General features: G+C 32.3%; 1 protein-coding gene across 4 annotated transcripts in view; it reads right to left on the bottom strand.

The window, feature by feature from the left end:
* Window positions 1-1,393: 1,393 nt before the first annotated feature.
* Window positions 1,394-25,843, bottom strand: part of Slik (Sterile20-like kinase) — a 108,475-nt gene continuing 84,025 nt past the window's right edge. For 2 of the 4 annotated variants that reach the window (XM_069821674.1, XM_069821675.1), the window contains 4 exons: window positions 24,056-24,271; window positions 22,990-23,125; window positions 22,543-22,646; window positions 1,394-6,834 (listed from right to left, as the gene is read on the bottom strand). In XM_069821674.1, coding sequence (XP_069677775.1) covers window positions 6,676-6,834; window positions 22,543-22,646; window positions 22,990-23,125; window positions 24,056-24,271 — 615 coding nt within the window. In that variant the 3' untranslated portion in view covers window positions 1,394-6,675. Of the gene's footprint in view, window positions 6,835-14,161; window positions 19,965-22,542; window positions 22,647-22,989; window positions 23,126-24,055; window positions 24,272-25,843 lie in introns of those variants that run through there. The other 2 variants (XM_069821672.1, XM_069821671.1) reach the window with 1 other exon arrangement.

Here is a 25,843-nt window from a genome sequence, read left to right on the forward strand (position 1 = left end):
TATCTGACATAATTTCTTTAAAAATTCGCAATATACTGTACAATAGGCTGGACTTTTTATCATTAAACATGGAGTAACTGTTTATCAAAGAACATATTTCATTCCATGACAATAGCTTTTGTTTATGTTTATAATGAAGGTCCATGGCTAACTATAACATGGTATTCCATGTCTCATTGGTTGTACCTAGTGCTCGGAAGTTGATCACCTAAAAATCAGAGAAAAATGACCTATATAATGACCTTACATTTCTGAATATAGGCTATGACATTAAAATTAAAACATAAAAGACCAAGATAATGATAATAATAATGAATGCCCCCGAAATTACGCCAATGGACATTTAAATACAGTATTAGGACGAAATTCCCAGACATACCTCTTATTCAGCATTGCAGTAAAGAGCCATCACCTTTCATAGAGTCTCAGGTTTGAAGGATTGCCGGTTGTCTTGAAGGACATTCCTAGACACTGAAAAACTACCTTCTACTTCAACTGACGTCATGGGCACATACTTGAAATGACTAAGGTCCCGCTGTGAAAAATCTTCATCGAAAGCACTGAAGTCAAAATTTTCACCTTACAGAACTTGCTCAACTTTACACATTGGCTGGTATCGAATGTTGTTTTCCAATACCTTTTTCATTTTCTCTCTAAATTCTTGTCAAATATTTCCTACACATTGTTGCAAATGTTTTTCGACAACTTTAATCTTTTTAACAACTGAATGAATACTCTCATCTCTTTTCTCTAGCCATGTTGTTGCCAAAATTGAAAAGTTATAACTGATATATGCCAAACTTCCCTTAAATTGAGAATCAGTCAGCAAGACTTGATAAAATGTAACAGATATTGTATTGGCGAGACAGCATCTTGGCATTCTGGTTGGGGTTTAAGTGTCCAGTCAGCATGGTGGATATTGTGATAGTGAGAGAGCTGGGCATCAGATGTCTCTGGGTTAGTTAGAACAATGAACTTGAGACAAAAATGATATCACATCCATAATGAAGTCGTGATATGACCAATGTAGTTAAAGCAACTATAAATAAAATATGTTGTTGTTGTTTTCTAATGCCAGGCTTTTGACAATAAAGTCATCTGACCTCTTGCACTGCAATATTTTTCAAAGATATTATCATGGCCAGCCACTGAAGCACAGATTGTGAGGTGTTCCGAATCCATTTCTTGGTTTGAGTTGCTCAATGGGCAGTTAGGGGACTAATATATTCCAATTCTATGCAGGTGTTTGGCCAAACAATCATGGCCTGTTGCCAATCTAAATACAGCTATAGACGATTTTCGTGGTAAATCGGGAATTAACTATGGATTATGAATAAAATAAAATATAATAATAATAATAATAATAATAATAATAATAGAAGAAATCAGCAAATATTATAATCTTAATTTATTAATAATGACTGAAATACAAACTACATAAGTTTGTGGACAACAGAATATTAACAAATATAGGTTAGCAATGATAAATTGCCAACTAGCACTTGCTAGGTAAATGATCAATGTATGTTACAGAAGAACCATAGAACTACTGCAGCACTTATGTTTATCATTAATCCTTTCCATTCTCAGTTTATTTTAACTTGTTCAGCAGTTTCCCAAAACTATGGCCCATATATTTCGTTAAAACGAAATGTTCAGGTGTAAAAGAATTGCACTTTTACTTCTTCGATGGTAGGTATTTTTACTGGGAAAAAAATGTCGTTGTGGTACTTCAAACTTTCTACTGAATAAGAAAACCACAAGTTTTTATATCAGGTATAAAACAGCTACGATGAAAGAGTGGAGAGGGTTAATCAACGATTGCAGCACCTGTAACATACACTTAATTCAGTCAAAGCAAACTGTAAATTCTTTTGGCTGCTGGGTAGGACTTATATACAAGAAGCAATCCTCTCTCATAATTAATTCTAAACAACAGATGGTATCTTGAGAATTTACAATCTGCTGGAACTGATAACTTTGAAGACATATAATGGAAGGCAGAAAAATATCTATAACTCTGAAAATAATAGAAATCTAAATAATCTGATTCTGGCATGAAGGTATTGGCAAGTATACGAATAAAATCAAGGTGACTGTTAATATGAAACATAAACAACGGAGGTCAGTTTGTTTTCTGAACTGTCCTCGATTGTCAGTGTAATTTGATGAAATGAAAAGAAACTCAAAAGTAATAATTTTCGTCATAAAATTTATACAGAACAGCCATCTAAAACATTTATTATTTTTTTTTTTTTACTGAGCAAATGATTGGCAATCTTGCACTGACTTCAAATTGAAGTTCTCCCTCTCTATTTTTTTTTAACAAATCCACTTTTCCCTGGATGGCTTCCAGTCTCAAAAATTCATTTTAAAAACTATTACACTATGTTTTTCTTCTAGTGTTGCGGTGTATATACATATATCAATGTGTGTATATAAATCTATGTATAATATTATTTACATATGAAGCATTATACCTGCGATGTCACTTACCTCTTCATTCATATACATACACACAATGCTCAGTCTGCTGACTATAACAATAAAGTAAATATACAACTTTACACTAATAGCATTACTATTTTTAAACATGTACATCATTCAAGGGAAGAATATCAGAGGAAGGACTTGCTTGCATTTCTTCTTCCTCTACAAGCCAAGCCAAAAAGAACAGCCGAACTAAGAATGTTTAGTACAAATTAATATTAAATCTAATTCTAGTACATAAAAAACACATTCCAGCATTTAATACAGTTCCTAAAAACTCACATTCTAACTGAAAGAACCAGGAAGAGTAATAGTAAATAACAATTATGATGAAAACAAAGTTGAGTACAAAAACAAATGCTAATATACTTCAATACAACACCACAAATGAAAAGGTGGGGATTGGAAAGTGAAAAACTGTGTAAATTCTAGTGCTACCCTTGACTTGGTCGGTCTGCACAGCCTCCGAACAAGTCAAAAGTCATGTTTAATCACATACAAATTCCAGCACTTTCCAATCGGCAATACCTAACAGCAGGGCTGATTTGACAAGAACATATGCCTGATATAATGCAAAGTCTAAAATGCGCACGTTTCATATGTTGGAATAAAAGAGAAGTTTAATCCTCTTCAGTAAATTACATTATCATTGTAAGACCATTCCAGGAAATTAAAAAAAAGAAAGACAACTCACTGATTTACTTGGTTTTCCGTGTCTTCATTTTATTTTGGCACAAGACTGCATATATTAAAAAATAAAAATTCATTGCAGTTTTATATCGTAATACAGTATTTTGTAAACACCTTCCATGAGGTGAAGACATATAAATAAAATTAAATATATATCTTTTTTCACCTCAAAATACGTGAAGTTACTGTATTAATCACAGATAGTGATCAAATCAGCCACCATATCACAATATTTAGCTTACTCTATGATCAAAAAAAAATTGTGGAACAAGTTTGAACACGCAATATGCCATTCCATAAATAAAATTTAATTCTACTCTGAAATTGAACAGCATGCATATTTGCTGAAAATTGATCAAAAGCCAACATTCTAATGTGTTTACAAATTCGTGGTTAATAAAGATACAAAGTCTTAAAGCATATCTGTGCTACATATGTAGAATGGAGATTAAAAAGATATTAAACATTTCTGTTTGCATAATGAAAGAGGCAACTGCAGGTGAGTTCTTGAAAGAATCATTATTCCTATTTTACATCAGACTCTATAATAAAATGTTTTAAGTTTTGATCATTTTACATTGTTTCTTGCTTTGTATACTTTTGTCTCTCATCTGGGAACAATGTACGATTCTAGCAATGAATGTTTAACTTCAATGTGACACAGGTTTCAAGCAATTCTTTGCTAATTCATAAATATTTCCTTTGGCAGGATGCTGCATTGCAATGGCAGTTTTAAATATATTATAAAGCTGTTTAAACAGCACCATTTTTTAAAGTCTTGATAATATCTGGCAGAACATGCCTCTAATGTGTCATTTTATCACCGGTAGTCACAATAAAAATTGGAATGAAAAGTTTTATCATACAATGTATGATTCTATGAGTGGTCGAAATTTTAATGTGAAGTATTCTCATTTCGCGAAGAAGTGACCCATCAGAAAGATAACTTGCTCAGACAACACCTAAACCTTTGATAAATATTTTTATATATTTACATTCAAGCTCGTCAAAAGGTTAAGGTACTGTGCATGTGTAGAGACAATAAACAGTCAGTAAGAAATCAGTAAAACATTTAAGTAACTGCTTCTAATAAAAGTCTCTGAAGACCTTGTATCTCGGTGCTACTTAATTGGTAATCAAGCTGTAACTTTTACTTTAAATTCCAACTCCTTGTTTGTTTTTACATGCTAAAATTGGAGTGATTCTTCAGTCTTAAAAAAAGTACTAATTTTCTGAATAATGAGATAAAAGAAAAGTGCCAGGTTTAAATATAAAAATTATTTTATTATATCTCTATTGCAGACTTGGCTGTACTGATGCAATAAAAACATCTGCAGATGCAAGAATAAAAAATATCTTTGCAAGGCTAGGAAATACAACTTAAAAAAAAAAAAGAGTTTTGCATTTACTTTTCTTATATTTACAATGGTTGAAGCTTTATAATGTACCAAATATAAAAAAAATGTTTATCTGAACGAAACATTGGTACTAATATGCTGAAGTAACATGAATCTGGAATGTCTTCTAAAAAATATAATAAACAGACTTACGAATTAGGCAAAACTCTAAAAATTGAAAAATAACTGATATCCAATGGCAACTGTGGCAAACTGTCAAATAAAAGAACAATTTTGTTATACTATGTTTTGTGTGTGTGAATTCGAATGATTTTGTTTCAAATTCAAGTATTTTTATCAGGATAAAAAAAAAGACCCAATACTCGGAGATGGGAATAAATTATATACAGAAGTAGATACATATATACGAAAGAGTAAAACTTACTGATCCAAGTTCCTGATACAAAAATATATAATAAAAACATTCTCAATACATATATAGACTAAATTACATCAATTATATGTGAAAGAAAATATGACATCTTATTTCTGCAAAGATTTGTACACACAATTTTAGCAAACATACTATATATATACTCTATTGTCAGTCCCTCTCCACAGAACTTCCGCGTATTCTTCGTCTTTTACAATAGACACTATCCGTTCTTAGAATTCATTACCTAGAAATGTTAGGGGCTGCCCAACCCTATTCGCTTTCAAGTCCAAAGTGAAACATCTTATTTTAGAATGCACAGTGTCCCAGGGTATATATTAGAATTCACAATTGTAACTAGTTTATAAAGTAATCATGTAATTTAATTTGTTATCTAGTTTAAGTATTTCAATTCGATAATCTCTGGCTTATGCATATTTTGTATTAACATTATATTATTATCATGTATTTCCTTTTTATCCTCTAGTTGAGTGGAAAAGAAGGCCATGGCTTTAACTCTGCCAGAAAAAATTAAGCATTATTATTATAAAGATAGGACCAAAGATAGGAAATTAAATAAATGAATATTAAGCAGACTTTCGAGATAGTAAATCAACAATCCATCAGATTTTCTCACTGAGACAAACATTAAAGAAAATCTACAAATATAACACATCATCATCATCATCATCATCATCATCATCATCATCTTACGGACTTCAGAGTGGCTTATGTTAATAGTAAACGAAAGCAATTAAAGAGAAGGGATCTCCTCGAAACTAAATGGAATGATTAAAATGACAATGGAAAATAGCACAACTTAAGTGCAAATACACTCTCACAGACTTTGAAGATTAAAAGTAGATTAAGACAAGGAGATCCACTAACAAGTACATTATTTAATGTAGCATTAAAGGAAGCTATTTGCAATAAGACTAGTAATAATGTAGAGCTGAGTGCTGGCCACTATTTCAAGGAGATGATTATGATGATTACGTTGCAAAGATATGTACCTATAAGAAAGTTAGGGATTTTGTCTGAAAATCAAAATTGGCACCATCATTAACTTCTATAAAACTAATGATTCATTGTAAGTCAGAATATGATACTTAAGATTGATGGCTTGCCTTTCAAAGACTTTTGATGTAGCATGAGGAGCATTAATCTTTTATCTATAAACATCCCAACCCATTTGTAAAGTATCTGTTTCTTTTAATTCTCTGAATATATTATATGTTTATAGAAAAGAACATTAAAGAATACCAGCATTTTAAGAGATTATTTTATAATCTTTCAGTATATTTAGTTGAATGTATCATAAAAAAGCTTCTTGTTCGTATGGCCTACACTACTACTTCATCATCAGAGTAGAAAATAAAATAAATTTCTTCCATTTAATAATAATGAAAACGAAAAAATTTACAGACAATGAATTACAGAATTTTATGTAAAATAATACAAAAATAAATTCAGTTAGGAGAAAGAATTTGAATAAAAACATAATTGAAAATAATCACTCGTATTTAGATATATTCATAACTCAAAAGACGAGGAAACTTCAAAATAAAGCAAGAATGTCAGGCTGATGGGTCACTTTCTTATACATGAAGTTACCTGTTCTGAAGTCTTGGTGCTAACAATTCAGCACAGGTTTGCATACCACTCTCCATAGGCCATTGAATGTGGAGGCCATGATAATAGGTCATAATCAGAAGGCCAGAATTATCAGCCTTCCGAAACAGATGATAAGCTACTTCGAGTTGATCCTATGTGATGGGAATGGTCGTGGGTTGTCAGATCTGGCAGGTCAACTGGCAATGGCAGGGATGGACCAAACACCTGTTCCTGCTCCTCCAGTTGCTGTGCAAATTGCTCTTCCAGTCTCTGTAATTACATCATCATTTTACAAACAATAATAAAGAAAACAATATTTTTCTAGGGAGGAGATAAGAATTTCTTTTTATTAAATGTCTAATACCAATTCTAAAGCTGATAGTTTTATTGGTCAATACACGATACCTTTTAACTAACAGGTTCGTTCAGTAATATGAGAAAACGAAAAGAGTAGTCAAACTAAAGCTTATCCAAAAATTAATATTAAATTCAATTAATATTACTGAGAGGAAAGCAAAGATAAACAATGACAGTAACATGAGAAAACGAAAAAGAGTTGTCGAATTAAAACTGATTCCAACATGAATACTAAATTCAATTAATATTACTGAGAGGAAAGCAAAGATAAACAATTACTATGGATCTGATTTAAGAGAAGTGATAATGGAATTTTTTTTAAGAAAAACATGGTACAATAAAACTTGTCATGAAAACCATCACTTAGTGATTGCCCAAGTAAAAGGTACTTTTATTTTCTTATTACATGAAGTATAAAGATATGCTGCAATAAATCGATTTCCATAGTCAATAAAAATATATATTTTCAGCATTCCTGGTAACCAAAAAGTGGTTTTAGCATGCTGCCTGTGTACAAAGGTTTCTTCTAACCTAGTGAACGAATTTTGTTCATAATTATTCTGTATTCATGAGGCAACATATTCGGAAATGAAAGATTTGAAATGCAATAACTTTAGTGACAACTTATAATCTTTATTTTAAATAAGAAATGCATACCAACAATAACTTTTTTCGTAGTTTTTTATAGTTTGTGTATGTATGTATATATATATATATATATATATATATATATATATATATATATATATATGACTTCCTAAGAGAAATTACTTACTATATACATAATTATTTTAAATTTTTCGTTGTGATTTCATTGTTTTTACCGTCCATGGGTTCAGGTACAGGATTCCTCTTTCTTAAAGATTTAATGGTCGTTAGTTCTAAACTCCTCATCCCCTTGATATATAAGTAGGTGATATGTCACAGAAAAAATCAGTTTCACAATGAGAACAATCAATCAATACACTGCGCGAAAGGCCAAAAAAGGCAAAGGTCCACCAGCTGACATCCACATACTTCAGAAGGAATGAATGTTTATCCAACCACTATTAAGGTAATGTGTGGTTAGTATGATGATCCCCTCAGCCATTATAGATGACTTACAAGTGATTAAAAGATATGAATAGCCATTTTATGTGAAACTACAATATTAACGACATACATCTACTTAAATTGAAAAATTTATAAATAAAGTCAGATATCTTACATTCTTGGATTATAGAGAAAATCTTTTGTGTTAAATCCAGAAAAAAATGCTATCTTCTTATTTAGGTGTATAGTGAATTTATTTTCATTTGTGTCTCTTTTGAATAATTCAAGAAAAACATTTATAAATGGTAATATTTCTGATATGAAAAGGGAACTGAGCTGTTACGATAAACCTAGAATAATATATTATTTGATTCTTTTACTGAAGTGATTATTTTGACATGAGTGTGTTAAAATGATGAGAGACTTGTGAATTTATAAAAATAATTATGTATTAGACAATGGTTGCGCACAATTCAATAAATTGACACAAGGTCACATAAAGTAATTATATTAGTTATTGTGTAAAATAAATAATAAGAAACTATATACCATTTACATTTTTTCTGGAAATGGTTTAATTTCCCATACAGCCTATGTAAATATCTGCTCATTTCGTTAGTTAGCTATGACCAGACCTATTGATTCACCACTAGCTGATGATCGGGGAATATTATACAAAACAGATCTCATATTACAATAGCTGTTACAAATCTAAGAAACGTTATTATGGCTCTACAGCTCAAAGCTTGGTCTTGCAGTGCACAAGAGGATTCAAACATACTTTACCTATCAAAAAACAGATACGAATTTCCCGCGACAATGAATGTAGTGCTATGATCCAAGAAAATGGCAAAATGCTTGCTAATTTAAAAGAGGTTGTTATTAGAAACAAATGTAGAAATATAGTATTATAAATAAATACATTCAACATGATCTGTACTGCATACTTATTATTTTGACTTAAATCTTAAGGTAGCCACTCTCAATCAGTTATTAATGTGGATTTATTTTATTCCTACATTCCTTAACCAAATTTAGCAGCTATTTGCGCTAACAGCCATTCTTCATAATATATTTTGGCAGCTTAAGATGGGTTTCACTGCATGTAAGAATACTCGGTAAATTTTCAATTAGAGGAGAAATATGGTGTTGGGGTAGAGTTTCTTGGATAATTCTCATTTCCTCTTCCATAATTCCATCACTTCTCCACAATTCACCACTACAATAAGAAATACGAAATTGTCGCACAGAATCTTTTTCCCATGAAACTAATCCCACTGATATTGTTAAATAATAAATAACATTAAACTGAAAGTATTGTTGCCAGTCTCATATAGGCATATTTTAAGGTACTTATTTGGTATAAAAATCTTACTTTTACATCATTTCTAACTATATTGAACATCCTTCTTTGAGCTGTAAATAATACGGTTATAAAAATTATTGTCATAAAGGTGACATATTCTGATTTTAAGCATTTCACACAATTCAGTTCCTTTATCACATTATGCATAATATTAGTATTTATAATTTATTTTCCCGAACAATTATTTGAAAAGCATACTTGATATATACCACTTTAAAAAAATACACCCAAATAAAAGTATATTATGTTTTATTACAAGACTCCAAAGAAACCTCTCCCTATTCATTCTAAACTTTTAACCTCTTCTTCCAGTAGTTCAGAGGGCTCCCTTCTTACTGCTGGACTGCAAATAATTCGCAACACAAAGTAGAAATAAATCTGTGTATGATGACCAATTTTTTAGACTGCCATTTCTGAAAGTAAACCTTTTAATGCCAGGCAAGTGTGTTAAAACTTGACTACTATACAGTAGCGTGTAAAAAGTATTTTTAACATTGACATGCAACTGTTTGTAACAAATGTCAATTCTTTCCCACAAGAAGTCACACGACAGGAATTGGAACTGATAAATAAAGAGCTGCAAACAAATGACTGTTTTTCGTTAAAAAATGTACGCAACTATTTTATTGATGAATATATTAAACAATTAAGAATTATATTTAATTATAAAAAATTAAAAAGTATCTAGGTTTGAACCAGGGACCTCTCACTCTGCAGTAACTCTACTACTGACCATCCCTTGTTAAAGTTTGAATATTACGGAGAAAGGGGAAATACAGCACTGGAGAGAGAAATCTTGAGAACAGTTTCTATACCAGCACAAATGAACAGCTGTCTAAAAAAATAATGTATGACACACATGTTAAAAATTATTTTATGTTGTTTGTAGGACTTGCTTCACTTGGCGTGCAGTCTCATTTCGAAAACGTCTCTACTCACAAAATAAAATGACATTTTTTATACTTTATCATAAATAACTATTGCTTAACCAAACATTTTTCTGTCGATGTTAATTAACCTGTCCCATTTGTCTAAGTTATACAAAAAAAAATTGCGAATAAAATAGCCTGACAATAAATGAATTTGAGTGTCCATGTTTGTGCTTTATTTCAAGTAAAGGCCCATTAATTTTCATTACATACTATTATATTTCACTGGCCTGTAGATGGTGAATATTAACAAAATCCGAACAATAATTCTGGAAAAATCGCTGTACACATGTGAACAGACAGATAGCATGCCTAAAGCCACTTTATCTATATAAAGAATGCTGAAAACGTGTATTTCTATGAAAATCGATTTTATGCAGCATCATAATACTTCTTAAATGAGAAAGTAAAATCTGAATTCAATAAGTTACGACTATTTTGAACACTAGTATAATAACCAGTTATTTTATTTTTCTAGATAGGTAGTATACCCAACGTAACTTTTAACCACACAACAGCTTGCAAGCATCCCATGTAGTGCAAATTACCATTTATTTTTATTTGCATGATTTTTTGATCTGCAGTACTGTATAATATTCTATATTTAGAAATTTGAGTTATAATTTATGTTATCCTACTTTAATCATTTTTTTAAAATGTAGTAGTCTTTTTGCTTTGACAAAGAAACTAATTTGAAAAACAAGTACGAAATTTTTTATAAGGTTTTCATTTCGCACAATATTGAAGTAATTTGGCTTCTTAATAAAAAAAAGGTAACTATTTAACACAAATAATTTTAATCATTTGCAACAGGTGCAATAAATTTAATTATCAACATATACTGACTCAATGAACTGAATCTTGAAGTAACAATTATTAAACCTCCTTTCGAATCAATCAAATTCTCATATTACGCTTTGAATCAAAGACATTTGAACCTGGTCTGTGGAGAAACTTCTGGGCTTACACCGCAGACCTCAATCAGATTGGACAACAAAGAACTAATCATATGCCAGGAGAACCTACGACCTATCATTGGAAGTCCTCTCCCATTGAGACTCCTATATACCACACAAGCTCACACACTATTTCCTTATCCACTGCTCTGAGAATGACCACAACACAGCGGTCGAAATGTCAGCCACTAGCACCAAGACAACACGGTATAAGCCCGGAAGTTTCTCCACAGACCATGTATAACGGCTGTGGAAGCCTACGCCAACACATTTGAACCTATTTGTTTAGCGATATAAAAATCCCTTGGGGCCGTATTCATAGACATTTTTAGTGCGGGCTTCTGGTGGATGATCGGCGTTTTTCGTATTTATAAACCAGTGTTAGCGATACGATATGATTTGAATTCTGTACTAGTAACCAGTGGATAGCCAGGGCTAGCTTAGTATGCTCGTAGCGCGTGCTGCAAAATGCCTATGAATAGCACCCTTAGATACTAATTCCCAGTACGAGTTTTCAAGTGCTGAATGGATGTTGCAAGGAGTATGGTCAACCAACTGTGTCATTGTGAAGCCACTCTACTATGAGAGCGAGACCAGTTACAATGCAGCTGTGAGCCAGCCCTTATATTCTTTAGCTCTGATTTGTGTATCTTAAAATATGATTATGCTGTATCATCTTATTTTTTTAGACTATATTGTTTATGTACTGTCATTATTTTAGTTCAGTGTGCTAATTTACAAACATGCATATCAATACATTAACATTATCAAATGAACATTCTGAAGTAAGAGCATTTTAAAGCTACATTAACATTTACAATTTGAACCATTTACATAAATTTATCAGTTGTAATGGATATTAGCATTGTAGCACAATATAACCAACCATTACAAGAGCTAATTTACTGCTACAAGATAATTATTATCCAGATGGAGTTATCCTACTAATAAAGTCAAACACATAACCTTTCCTCTTCTTTTTAACGACACCCAATCAAAGTAAGTAATGTTAATCTAAAATGTGGAATATTACACACCTAATTGGCAGATGATGGTCCAATTAACTGATGTTTCAGCTTTTCCATGTCTTAGGAGGGTTTGGCTAGGAAATCTTTATATTTTACAAAGGTAGTTGTAGTTTCCTCAAAAAGGAACCAGACAAAAGGAAGGCATGAAAGTGACCATGAAGTGCCAACCAAGTACATATCAAGTAACAGCCCGCATCTCCCAGTTCAAGTACACTGAATATAGCACATTTACATATTCAGAAGAGGTTTTAAAGGTAGCAGGATTAACATATTAATAACATTAACAAGACAGTAAATGCACTAAACTATCAAAAGCTCCCAAAATTTGCATACTTTATATACATATAAGAATAGGATATTGTATATTTATAAATATAATACAGACGTGAAAATACTTTTTGCAACAGTCTCAAAATGTATCTTTTAAGCATTATCATTGCTAAAATTCCAATTTTACTTGTACAAAATGGATTATCTAAGCTTGTATCTTGTATTTGTTTCCACAGACTACGTAATCTTTGTATTAGAAGCTGTTTAGTTTATTCAATACATAAAATATTGCTTTCATATTTTAGTATTGTGCAAAAGCAACAAAAATGTTTGTATAATTAGAGACTCCACTGCAAATCTCCCGCACACGATGAAAGCCAACAGCAAAGGGCTATGACACAGCCATAACATCTTCTACACGAGATTGAGACAGAAACAAGAGGTGTTAGTTCTCTGTGAGAACATTTCTAACGTACTGAAATATGCTTACATGCAGTTAGTAAGTAAATCTGAATACAGTAAATAGAATACTGTACAGGCCTGCCACTCATTCCTTATTAACTGGTATTGTCGTGGAATTTTCTGTCAAATCCTCCCATAACTACCACAGGAAGGAAAATCCAAGACAATAATAATTATAAAATATTACTGAGCACATAAAAATGTTTAAATCCTTTTTATGCAAGTGAATGACGTCAAAAACGTTATTGACCCAGCTAAATTCAACCTTGGAAGTTAAACAATTTTTAGTCACAAAGTAAAATACGTTAACTTAATACAATTCTATGCTACTGTAGTTGATGAGTTTAGGAAAGAACTATTTGTCTTTATTTCTTCTTTCAGTTTTACAATATCCTTTTAATAGAGACTTTTAATCCAATGTGGTATAGGGGAGGGCATATCTCTGGACAAACAATGAAGACAAGCTCACAATGTGGGTCTCTTTGGTCCTGTGGTGAACAACACGATGAGACAACACAGAACAGCACAAGGGACAAACGTCCAATTTCATGGGAAGACACATTTTTTCCATTGCCCATGCTGGGAATTGAATCATGGACCATTTGGATGGGAAGCACATACACTATCCGAAGAGTCAAGAACTACATACTCATGGTGCAATAGGACTGAAGGGATCGCCAAAACAAGTGATTGAGAATGATCATATGTGTTTGGTTTCTTATAAACACAGATCTGTATGATGGGTTTTGAAACAGCAGCTCTCTTCTTTTAAAATGAGATACGTAAGTATAAGCAACCCACTTAAAGGTATGAAAAATTAAAAAATTAAAATTTAAATTATGGTTTATTTAAACGACACTTGCAACTGCAGAGGTTATATCAGCATTGCTGGTGTGCTGGAATTTTGTCCCGCAGGAGTTCTTTTACATGCCAGTAAATCTACTGATATGAACCTGTCGCATTTAAACACACTTAAATGCCATTGACCAGGGCTGGGATCGAACCCACAACTTCGAGCATAGAAGACCAGCGCTATACCAACTATGCTACCGAGGCCAACTTAAATATATGAATGAAAATCCATGACACCATATATTAGCTACGGCGATAATGATATTTACTTTATCTACGAGCATTAGAGAAGAATAAAGTTCTTTCTGTTGCAAGCTCACTTCTCACATTCTGTTGTATGCAGCAAAAATGTCTATTTCTTCTGTACTGAAGTTGTTTTTTTTTTTTTTTTTTTGCGTACTTAGTAATTCATTCTGATAAGTTACGAAATTTTAAAATACAATACAGTAATTATGCCTGAGTGCCATTCTTCACTTTAACAGTGAGAGGAATGATTACTCTGACTAGGTGATGCTGCACATCTCTGATTTGCTGCAGCCATTAAGCCTTTGGAGGCCATATGTAGGAGTTCACATTCAAGAATAAGCAAAAATTCTGCAAGGGAATGAAATGCTCAATAAAATGATCACATACAAATTAAGTTCTGAATATAATTTCATTAAGTAAATTTAGAGTTTGAAAACAAAATTTTCAACTTCACATGAAAAGATATGAAATTAAAACAAAAATTTGATAATATATTAACAAATAATTATAGGAATCAAGGTAAAATATAGTCGTAATAATAACTTCATTAAAGGTAAAGTAATGCATATGGAATGTACATATTGTTGGCTTAGAGTGGAAACCTGCTAAATACCAGAAAGAAAATTCTACAAGGGAAGCAAAAAAACTGAGTTTAAATTAACTCTGAAACTCAGTTTTTTGCTTCCCTTGTAAAAATTTCCTTTTTGATAATAAACCTACCATACACTCTAAGCCGATGATATATCAAATAACTGTAGGAATAATCAACAAATCATCGAAATTGAAGCATGAAATGATATAGAACAAATACTATGCATGTTAGAAATTCATTCCTAACTATGGGACAATCAACACAAAGCAAATGGCATGTGTCTCTAAGAGATCATAATGGGATGATAAACATTTTATTACAATACAGTTAAAAAAAAGTACACCAACATAATGTGTAGTGATATATTGTTTTAATGAATGCTCTGTAACAAAATATATTGCCTACCACCCTCATTACTGCAGTATGTACTTTGGTATAATGCTGTTACCTTATTTTCGTAAAATAAGTCTAAAATGTTAAGTACCGGTACATTTCAAATGTCTTCTTCGTGGAAATAAAGGTTATAAAATTCTGGGTATCATAAATTGAAGCAAAGAATACCTGAGCATATTAGCCCAAGTCTATTATGAGCTCAAATACAATATGCCTCCAAGCTTTTGAGATGTTTTATATGGAAAAATAAAAATATCTCAATATAATATGACTTACACTTTGAAAATATTATAGCATATATACATATTTAAAGCTATTTCAGTTCTAGTCTTTAGTTACATCCTCTTCTGGTTATCACTCCCAGTCTTCATTATAGTCATTCCCATTTTCTTTTCCTTTTTCTTCTTCCTCCTCCTCCTGCCTCTATTGCCTCTTCTTTAGAACTGAAACTGGTCTTTCCAGGCTGGTAATCCATCCACAAAATGTCATCCTCACTGCCATCCATGTTATTAGGAACACAGACCCTTCACAACTGACTCAATGCTAATCCTAGCTCATGCCAGGCCAGTAACTGCACACTTGGTTTCTTTCAATTTGCCCAGAGCATGATCCCTCCAACCAAAGAGTCATTATATTTCTGAGCAGGTATCTTTATAAGGTTTCTTAGCAACAACGTCTAGCATTTGAAGGTGAGATGTTATCTCTCTGGGACAATGACTAAATCAGTGTTCATTTCTACTACCTGTTTCTTGATTTTGTCAGTTGTGTGGCTACGAGAAAATAATGAATTAACGTTCCTCTCTTCCTTAACAAAGCACCTGATCATCATCCCCACAAAATCTTAAGACAGTCAACCACGAGCACCTCAGTCATTCAGTACTTCTCTTGTGCTCGAATATCAGAGGGTAATAATTGCTCTTTAAGAAAGGTATTGCGTTTTAGAATTAAATATGATAGCAGTCCACAGCTTCTATGAAGTAAACTTCTTTTACGAATGGAAAGGACTAGGCTGCAATTATAATAGGAGTACAGTTTTCATGGCCGTTTTTATGTAAAAAGAAATAAATACAGGACTAGATTTGTGCCAATATGGTACCTAGTTACTCTTTGCAATTAAAAGAAATATTTATACATATCATACTACAAAATCACATATCTCAATTATACGAGATACTACCAATATGAATATTATAACCATTACCAACTTTCCTAATATACTGAGATTACTTTTATTGTAACAATATTAACATTACCACAATAAATGACCGACTTCAGTCTGATTATGGCATCTGTAACCAAAGGAAGGCTTATTCCAAACAAGCAAACTCGATTTACATCCATGTATTTAAGACAAATACAGCATAAATTTACAGTAATTTTATAAACAATTTTTATTATATATATATATATATATATATATATACATCTTGATTACACAACTTTTAACACTGTATCACTTCGGAATGTATATGGTAAGACTTTCCTGTGTTAAATTTCAACGTACCTCGTTTACATGTTTCGACCTATTTATGGGTCATCTTCATATTATATTCTATATAATCGATTTTTATTAATCTACTAATATAATTCCATTCCAATGGTTACTTCTGCCACTATTAAAACGGGAAAACCAATAATCATATGATGTGGGTACATATTCAAAGCAATTTATTTTGTTCGAAATCTGTATTTTCTTCTCTGTAGTAATTGAAGGAGAAGTTTTCATATGTTAAATTGCTCCCATTTCAATAAGCATTAATTGAGTACAAGGATACTGTATTTCATGCTTTTGTAATATCCACAGAAAGATGTAAGCAGTTGGTTAAAATCATGCTACAGCCAGAATCTGACATTAGATGACCTACTGACCTCTTTACAACTGCCTACTTTGCTAAGCTTATATTTTGTAGACAAAGTTTTTGTTAATATTATATCTAAACTGACAACTCTCAAATTAATAACATATCAAATGTTTATTGTGTTCACAATCTAGTCCTAATTAGGAAAGGGTTCTTCATACAAGGAAACATTAAAATGCCATCTCATTCACACAAACATATAAGTGTGGTGTAATTTAATTGCCCATGTTAAACATGATAAATAAAAAAAGAACATCTTTACACCATCTTCTGTAGGGAAACAACTTTCAGGCTAAATTTATACAATGTTTTCATATCAGACAATATAGTTTTGGATCAGCTGTGAATAAATATGATTAATTTTAAAGGAAGTTAAATATCCAACCTAAAACAAAATAGAGATAAAAGGAGGAATGTAGTGTTGCTTTTCGACTAAAATGATGGCTTTGTTAGTACAACCTCTGAAATTGCATGCATACGACCCAAAAGCTTTAAGATTCCAACACCAAAAGTAGCTCAGATACAATATGAACATATCTACTAAATATCTCCAGGAGACAGCTAAGAGAAGAATAGAAATCACCAGAATAACAGAAAAAGGAAGTTTAATGTTTAATGCATTGGTCAATACAAAAACAAAGCTAGATCTATGGCTCCCAACAATTTATCCTTTAATAGTATATGATTCAATTCGAAAAAAAGTACGATAAACAGGTAGTGGAAACTAAAATAAAATTATGAAAATGGTGAATGTTCTTCATCATTCCAAAGTATATTTTCAGTTCATTAGATATGCCCTATTTATAAAACTTGTGACGGATTTTGTAAGTATTTAAAATTTTGCGAAAGTATGAATAGATATAAGAAATGAAATTAAGGAAACCAACGAATGAAAATTAATTTTAAAAATTTCAGAATAATATTAATGCTTTTATTCCATTTTAAAATAATGATGTAAGTTACTTTACTTCGGATCTATTAACATATAAGTTATCTACAGCAGTAGTATTCAACTTTTATTGTTCGTGTATTTGTAGATATTATTTCTCTCGAGCTTTGTGCCTCATAAGTTTATGGTACATAATTCAAGTTCCACATAGTCTATGACCTACATCTAAAATAATTTAAATAAACTGCATCCAAAATAATGTAATAAGTAATAAGTAATGGCAACAATGCTGTAAATCAGTGCTCCTAGTGGTGACCATTGGAATATTATAGTACGGTACTTAACAGAGCAGAAATTGTTTGATAAATCTGCAATATTGAAAGTCTCTGAGTAACCATAATTTGTAAATGCAGTAACTCTTTCCCATTTATAGTAAGTAATACTGCCCTAAAATGTTCGTTTCAAGAGGGAAAAATGCAACTCAGTTCTTTAGGGCATTACATAGGGAGAGAAGTCCTACCATACCGAACTATTGCTAGAAGGGCGGAAGCGAGGCATTCACTTTCAATCAAGAGTTGACATCCAAAGAGCTTTAGATAAATCAGTGAGATATCCAGAAATTATGCTGCAGATGGGGTCCGCTATCTTCCAAGGAAGTGGCAACATATTGTTGAATGGCAGGGGGCTATATTTGAAGTATGTAATGCTAAAAGTAATCTAAATAAATTTAGTGTGAAACAGTAACTATGTTGCCATTATTTTTCGAAAGCCTTAGTATATAATATACTGGTATTTTAAACACGAAAAGAATCAAGCTATTAAATATATTACTGCCTAACACATTAATTTTCTCTTGGCAGCAACAATTTTCAAAGAAGAAAGTAATACCGAAGGAAGGCATCTGTTTGTTTATTGCTCCAACAATATTTTGAAAAAGGTTCATTGCGTGATTAAAATGTGAAAAACAGTATTACGGAAAAAAAATGTTTAATTTTGTTGAAGAGAGTTCAGTCTCATTCCAACATAAATGTGAAATAAAATTAAACTTTTTATTGGGGGGGGGGGGGTCTAATGGTGGGTACTTGGCTGTCATTCATCCATATGAAGCCAGTTGTATAGACCAATTTACAAACAGAGTTTTTTCCCAGGGTGTGCCATAGGAGACTGATCTACAGTACACCCGCAATGAGACGAAATAATGTAGATCTTGCTGAACACAAATTATAAATCAGGGATACACCAGGGATCGAACCTGGATCCACAGGATTATGAATCCAGCGCTCTAGCCACCAAATCGTCGTAGAATCTATATTAAATGTTGCCTAGATAAGAATTGCATAAAGGAGAGAGAAAACAATGACATTCATAAATTACATGTCCTTTAGTCTGGTTCTCTTGTGGTTAACTCTAATTATTTGGTGTTTATCATGAACATTACTTTTTTTATAGTTTACATAACCCGAAGATGTATTTGCATACTTCAGGATGAATACAACTGCTCTAAACACATTCTTATAGTAAAAAGTGATGTCCAAAACATGGGGAAAATTAAAAAATAATTATAAACTTGAATCTCAAGGAAAAGTAAACCAAGGTGAAGTTAATGCCTCAATTTTAAACTGTGTGTTTAATATTAATTTTAAATATATTTGTACTTTAAGTACATTTGTCTGATCACAAGAAACAATAACAATCAACATTCAAATATTAAAGCTTCTACCCATCAAAACTTTTAACAAGCATAATTTAGTATAAATATACAATGTATACATGTGTACATTATTGAAAAATTTCCCAATCTCAATCTCCACTTCATATGGGAAAAAGAAGGAAACAATTTAGATAAAATTATTTAATTAAAGAATATCAGTACTTGTTGAGAGCCAAAGAGGAAGGAGAACGTGGAACGTGAGAGATACGGGGAAGTGTGAAGGGTGAACTAGGTCCACTATTTGGAGCTGACTTTATGCGTGACCGACGTTCAATGCGTTCCAGAATAGGAGTAAGAGATGGAGAGGAACGAGTTGTGCCGGAAGACAGGGAGGCTCGAGGAACATGGAAATCATTGGAAATGCTCAGGCGATTCTGGACTTGAGTGCTGACCTTCTCCAATGGAATACCACCATACTGTAGAATCTCACGAGCTTTGGCAAACTCCATCTCCAAATGCTACAACATGCAATCATATGGGCATATGAAAAGCCCAGAAATTCCTACCCTTGCAGAAGACATTATCAGAGACATAAGAAGAATTTTATTATGTTTCTGTGTTTATGTTACCAAGGGTCACATGTGATGTGTTTAAAAACTAGCCCAATGTGAATGTTATGATGGAATACTACAATAGAAATTAAAAACTTATTTTAAGACAGAAGTGCAAAAGTTTTATAACAAAAAACCATAAAAAATGTTATATCTATTGCCATTTACTCATAAGGAAAAAATGTTCTTCGAATAATTTCGAGGGAAAAATTGTTCCAGGGCCGAGATCGAACCAGGAACCTTTGGTTAAACAGACCAATGCTCTCCCAACTGAGCTACCCAGGAACTCTACCAGACACCGATCCAATTTTTCCCTCTATATCCACAGACATCAAAGTGGGCTGAAAACCGTCAAGCAACCAACATTGAGTGCACACTAACTCCATGTGACTTAAATTGTGGTTTTCTGTTAATATACGTAATATGCAAATCAAGTTTTCAGGTATAACTCTCTGTAAAGTTGATTTGGATAATTTCGAGGGAAAAATTGTTCCAGGGCTGGGCTTGCACCCGGGACCTTTGGTTAAACGTACCAATGCCTTAAAACTCAAGAATAATGGTATTTTACAAACAATTTCAAATTAGTGTAATTCTGAAAATATTAAGATTAGGACAAATGTTTATATGACATTTTTTGCTCAAAATGTCTTTGGAAATAAGCTCCGTAAGTGATGGTAAATCCTCGTGAATCACCTTGTATATAAACATAAATGTGCTATTTCTAAAGTTATCTCAAGGACTGAACAATTTCAGAATCAAATAATTATAGGTAAATACATTAAATAGCATTTGTATTATCTGGATGTGTTATGTAGAGATTTCTGCAGGAATAATGAAGATTTCGACTTGGTTTTTTTCTTCTCAAAAGAATGAACTGTGATTGCTTTACTGTAGACAGCCTCCTGAGTAAATGACAATATTATGTATTTAGTATAATCAAAATACATTAAGTGAAAAGAGTTCAGTTAAAAATATGGATTTAGTTATAGCATATTAAGATTTCAAATAAATTTAAGTTTTTGTGTAAAGGAAAATAAAACTGAAATTATAATTATGCAGTGAAAATGTTGTTCAAGTGTACTAATTTGATCATTAACAATGAAGCAGCAACAGATCAGTAGGCATATTATATGGCTAATTATGGTTACAGAAATTGAACACTACATAAGTGAAAATTTAGATTTAGAAACACTGAACAAGAGTTGCACTGCAGCTGTACCACTCCCTTATTACAAAGTATTAAATCCAAATTAAAAGAAAAAAGTGAATATCAAACTACGAGAATATATTAGCTAATTTTGGTATATTAATTTAATTATGCGAGTGAGAGAGACAGGACAATAAAGATGGCTAAACAGAAAAACTACAAGAAATAAAAATGTAATGTTATACAAAAAAAGATACTGAAAACACAAATACAAAGAGCTTGTGCACTTCTCAACAAATATGTACATATATATACAACAGAAGTCCACTTTGCTGAGTGAAGGTTTCATATGATGCAAATAACAATGTTTCAATGTAATCAGCATAGACATTATGGTTATGACAATAACCATATTATTTTTGGCAAATATAAAATGCAAGATTTCAGTATACAAAATTAGCCATTTTGGTACAAAAAAGTAGTAAAAAATTATTTTGGCACTATTTCTTGTATAATAAATTGTCTAGCCTTTATAATCATATAATCTTTTAGTACTTTTATTTTTATTGTAATTGTAAATTTAATATTAATTATAATTGTATGCCTGATGGCCTTATCCCTACCAGATTAAATAAATATATACTACTATATACTGTATTTCGTGTTAAGTATGTTCATCATTATAATCATAATCAGCATAATTTTCATTAAATTAATAGCACAGTAGACCCACTAATCAAAATAAAATTTTTTGCAACAAGGAATTTTGTTTTTTATGTACGAATTTAATTGCAGGGTAATTCAAGCAGTGAGAAATAATACTTTACAAGCAATGGTGCTGCCACAGGGCTTAAAAATGGTTCAATGGACTATACTGTTCTGTACTTTTGTACTAATAAATTTAATTTTAAGTTAAATTGCACTATGCTATATAGTTTTAAAACTAGCATTCTCTACAAGGATATATGGAATAAATGTGTAACGAAAGACCTCTTTTTAATAGTTTCTTCCACAAATGAAGATTTACTGTGTAATAATTTTGGTGTAATTACGAAGCAAACACAATTATTTGAATCTGCTAAACTCTCACAGCAGTCTTCCATTGCATATAGATGACTTTCATGTGAATGGAAGATGATAATGCTAAGCTTGTGACATGTAAAAAGTGCAAAATGCTGAGCAGTACTTCACTGTGATACAATATGATAAATAATATGTCTTATAAAAATCAAATCACGCTTTGTAAATTGGGAACAAGGAAAGGGGACAAACAATAAAGAATAAATATTTCATATCTGTAACATTAAAAATACATTTTCATTAAGATGTCTACTATACCTGCTTGCGAGGTTTCAGCTGACCCTTCCACTCCTTCAGCTCACGGCTGTAAGCCTCCTCCTGTTCCTTTAGTTTCATCGTCTCATGCTCCATCAGCATTTTACCTGTTACATAAATAACTTACATTGTACCATCGAGGTTACAAAATCAATTACAAATTTAGTTTTGTTACCACATTACAGTTTGTCTCACCGTTCAGCAAAGGAGCAAAAACATATCTTCGTTTTGAACGACCAATAAATGAAAGACTATTCATAAAGTTATGCAATTTATCATACAGATTACGATAAAACTTGTAAGTTCAATATTATATCGAGCACTAACTAGCCTAAGATTAGCACAAATGAAGTTTAGTGTCAAATTTAATACTCTCTTAAAATGATAACATCTAAGGTTAAATAAATTTGTGTTTTTTTTTCTGACTTGCATGGAAGGCATTATACTTACGCTTCTCATTCTGAAGCTGCTCCAACTCCTTGATAGTTGCCTCAGAAGTGGCACGAAGTTCCTCAAGCTGGCGGGCATGCTTCAGTTCAAACCTCGTCTGCTCTGCTCGGTAACGCTTCTTCTCGTTTTCTTGGAACTGCAAACAAAATGTAAATGGAAAATAAACGAAATTAATTCAAGCAATAAATTTATGTTCTTTACGTTAAAATAATATCAAATAATTAGAGAATGGAAACAATTGCCTCATGGATATATACAACTCAATAGACATTTACAACTAGATTCATTACTTTTTGCAGACGATTTAGCTCTGGTGGCATCCTCAGAAGATGAATTACAAAGTTCAATTTTTAATTTTAACAAAATTGGAATTAAATATGATATGAAAATCAATAAAGAAAAAACTAAAATTATGGCCTTCTGCGGAAAATATCCGGTGCCTAACAAAATATGTTTAGATTAAAAAATATTAGAAAGAGTAAATTATTTTACATATTTTGGATACACATTATCTTTTTTCGATGAAGTAAACATTTCACAGAAAATTTCTAAATACACCAAAACAATGGGAATAATTAACAACATTATGAAACCTTCCCTAGTACAAAGGCATACTAGAATTCACCTATACAAGACCTTGGTGAGACCTGTACTTTGTTACGGCAGTGAGGCATGGACATTGAGGAAGAAAGACGAAAGCAGAATAACGGCTAATGAAATGAAATTTATGAGATATACAGCGGGATATACGAAATGGGGTCACAAACGCAATGAAGATGTAATGGAAGAATTACAACTAGAACATGTAATTAATCACGTAAAACATTATCAGAACAACTGGATAAATCATCTGCATCGCATGCATAGAGATAGAATCCCAAAAGTTATGCTCCACTATCATCCAAACGGGAAGAGATCTCTCGGTCGTCCAAAGAAGCGCTGGATTGAAAATTCAACTGTGAGATCGTAACAGGCCATTTGGCCTAATACTTGAAGGGAAGAAGAAGATGTTAAAATAATAGAAAAATAATAAATTAACTATATACTATTAATGGCTTGAGTTTACCTTCTTGAGCTTATCCCTCTCCTCTTCAGGGTCAGGCTGAGTGGCCATACTGATGCGCATTGACTCACGGAACATCATTTCTCTTGCTTTCATCTCAGTGCGAATACGTTTAGGAAGAGCTCGTTTCTCAACTGCTTGTCGTTTTATGAGTTCCTCTTCTTTCCTCTGGTTCATGCGCTTAATCTGTTCCAATTCTTTTTCATGCCGAATCAGCATCTGGGAATAGAGAGAACATTCCAATCTCAACAATGCCCGCCTTACTAAAATTCTTTTCACAGAATGTAACAGGGACCGACAATTCATAGTGCTAGTCTACTGAGCCCACCAAAATGTCAATATTTCTTTGCAGATTATTTAACGAAACTTCTAACTCACATCATTCACTATTGATTAGCTGATAATATAGTGATTATGAAGATAATTCTTGCTTAGAACAGATTCCAAACATATACACGAGTGAAACCTGAACATATTTGCTATATTTACTCCTCTATTCCGTGCGTTACTGTTTTTAATTCCAGCTGTAAACCAAAACAATCCACCTCATAAAGAAAATTTTTTCTTTCAACAGTAGTGTTATGCAGTAGAACCCACAGCATATTTGAATATGAGGTATGAACGATGGTGTTACATCCAGGGAGTGGTGTATGGAGAAATTACATTGTAACAGAATATAAGTACTACGACATTCTTTCAAAACTTGGCTGAATTATTTAAAGAAGTGCAATTTTCATCGTGTCAACACATACTTACTTACAAATGGCTTTTAAGGAACCCGAAGGTTCACAGCTGCCCTCACATAAGCCCACCATCAGTCCCTATCCTGTGCAAGATTAATCCAGTCATCATATCCCAACTGCCTTAAATCCATTTTAATATTATCCTCCCATCCACGTCTCGGCCTTCCCAAAGGTCTTTCTCCCTCCAGCCTCCCAACTAACACTATAAATATTTCTGAATTCGCCCATATGTGCCACAAGCCCTGCCCATCTCAAACGTCTGGATTTAGTGTTCCTAATTATGTCAGGTGAAGAATGCAAAGCGTGCAGTTCTGCATTGTGTAACTTTCTCCATTCTCCTGTAACTTCATCCCTCTTAGCCCCAAATATTTTCCTAAGAACCTTATTCTCAAACACCCTTAATCTCTGTTCCTCTCTCAAAACGAGAGTCCAAGTTTCACACCCATACAGAACTAGTAATATAACTGTTTTATAAATTCTAACTTTCAGATTTTTTGACAGCAGACTAGATGATAAAAGCTACATCATGTCAGTATTAACGTAAAATCAATGAATCTCAAAATAACACAAGGAATGATAATAATATGAGTATGGTTTTATTAAAAGCCCCAAATCAGGATTCATACAAAATTGAAGATCAAAATAAAACCAAAAATCGACAAGTGCATAATTTTACTAAGCTACATATCTTTATGTAGAACTATGGGCAGATTGTGCGAGAAATGCCACAAGGAGATATTTACGGAGAACAAGGAGAAGGCAAGGCTAACAAAGGGAAAATAAGAATAAAGAGAAGACAGGAGAACAAGGAGAATAGGAAATCAAGGGGAATATGAGGAGAACAAGGGGAACAGGAGAACAAGGGGAACACACATAAGACAAAGAAATACGAGAAGACGAAGGGTGATACACAGAGAACAAGGGGAATACAAGGAGCACAAGGGAAGGAGTTGCATTTTTATGTGAATGAATTTCCAAGTTCCTCTGCCCCAATCCACATCTAGTGAGGAGAAAGACTTAGTTCTATATTGAAAGACAAAGATCTTAC

The sequence above is a fragment of the Periplaneta americana genome, chromosome 3 (assembly GCF_040183065.1).
Source record: "Periplaneta americana isolate PAMFEO1 chromosome 3, P.americana_PAMFEO1_priV1, whole genome shotgun sequence".
Lineage (NCBI taxonomy): Eukaryota > Metazoa > Arthropoda > Insecta > Blattodea > Blattidae > Periplaneta > Periplaneta americana.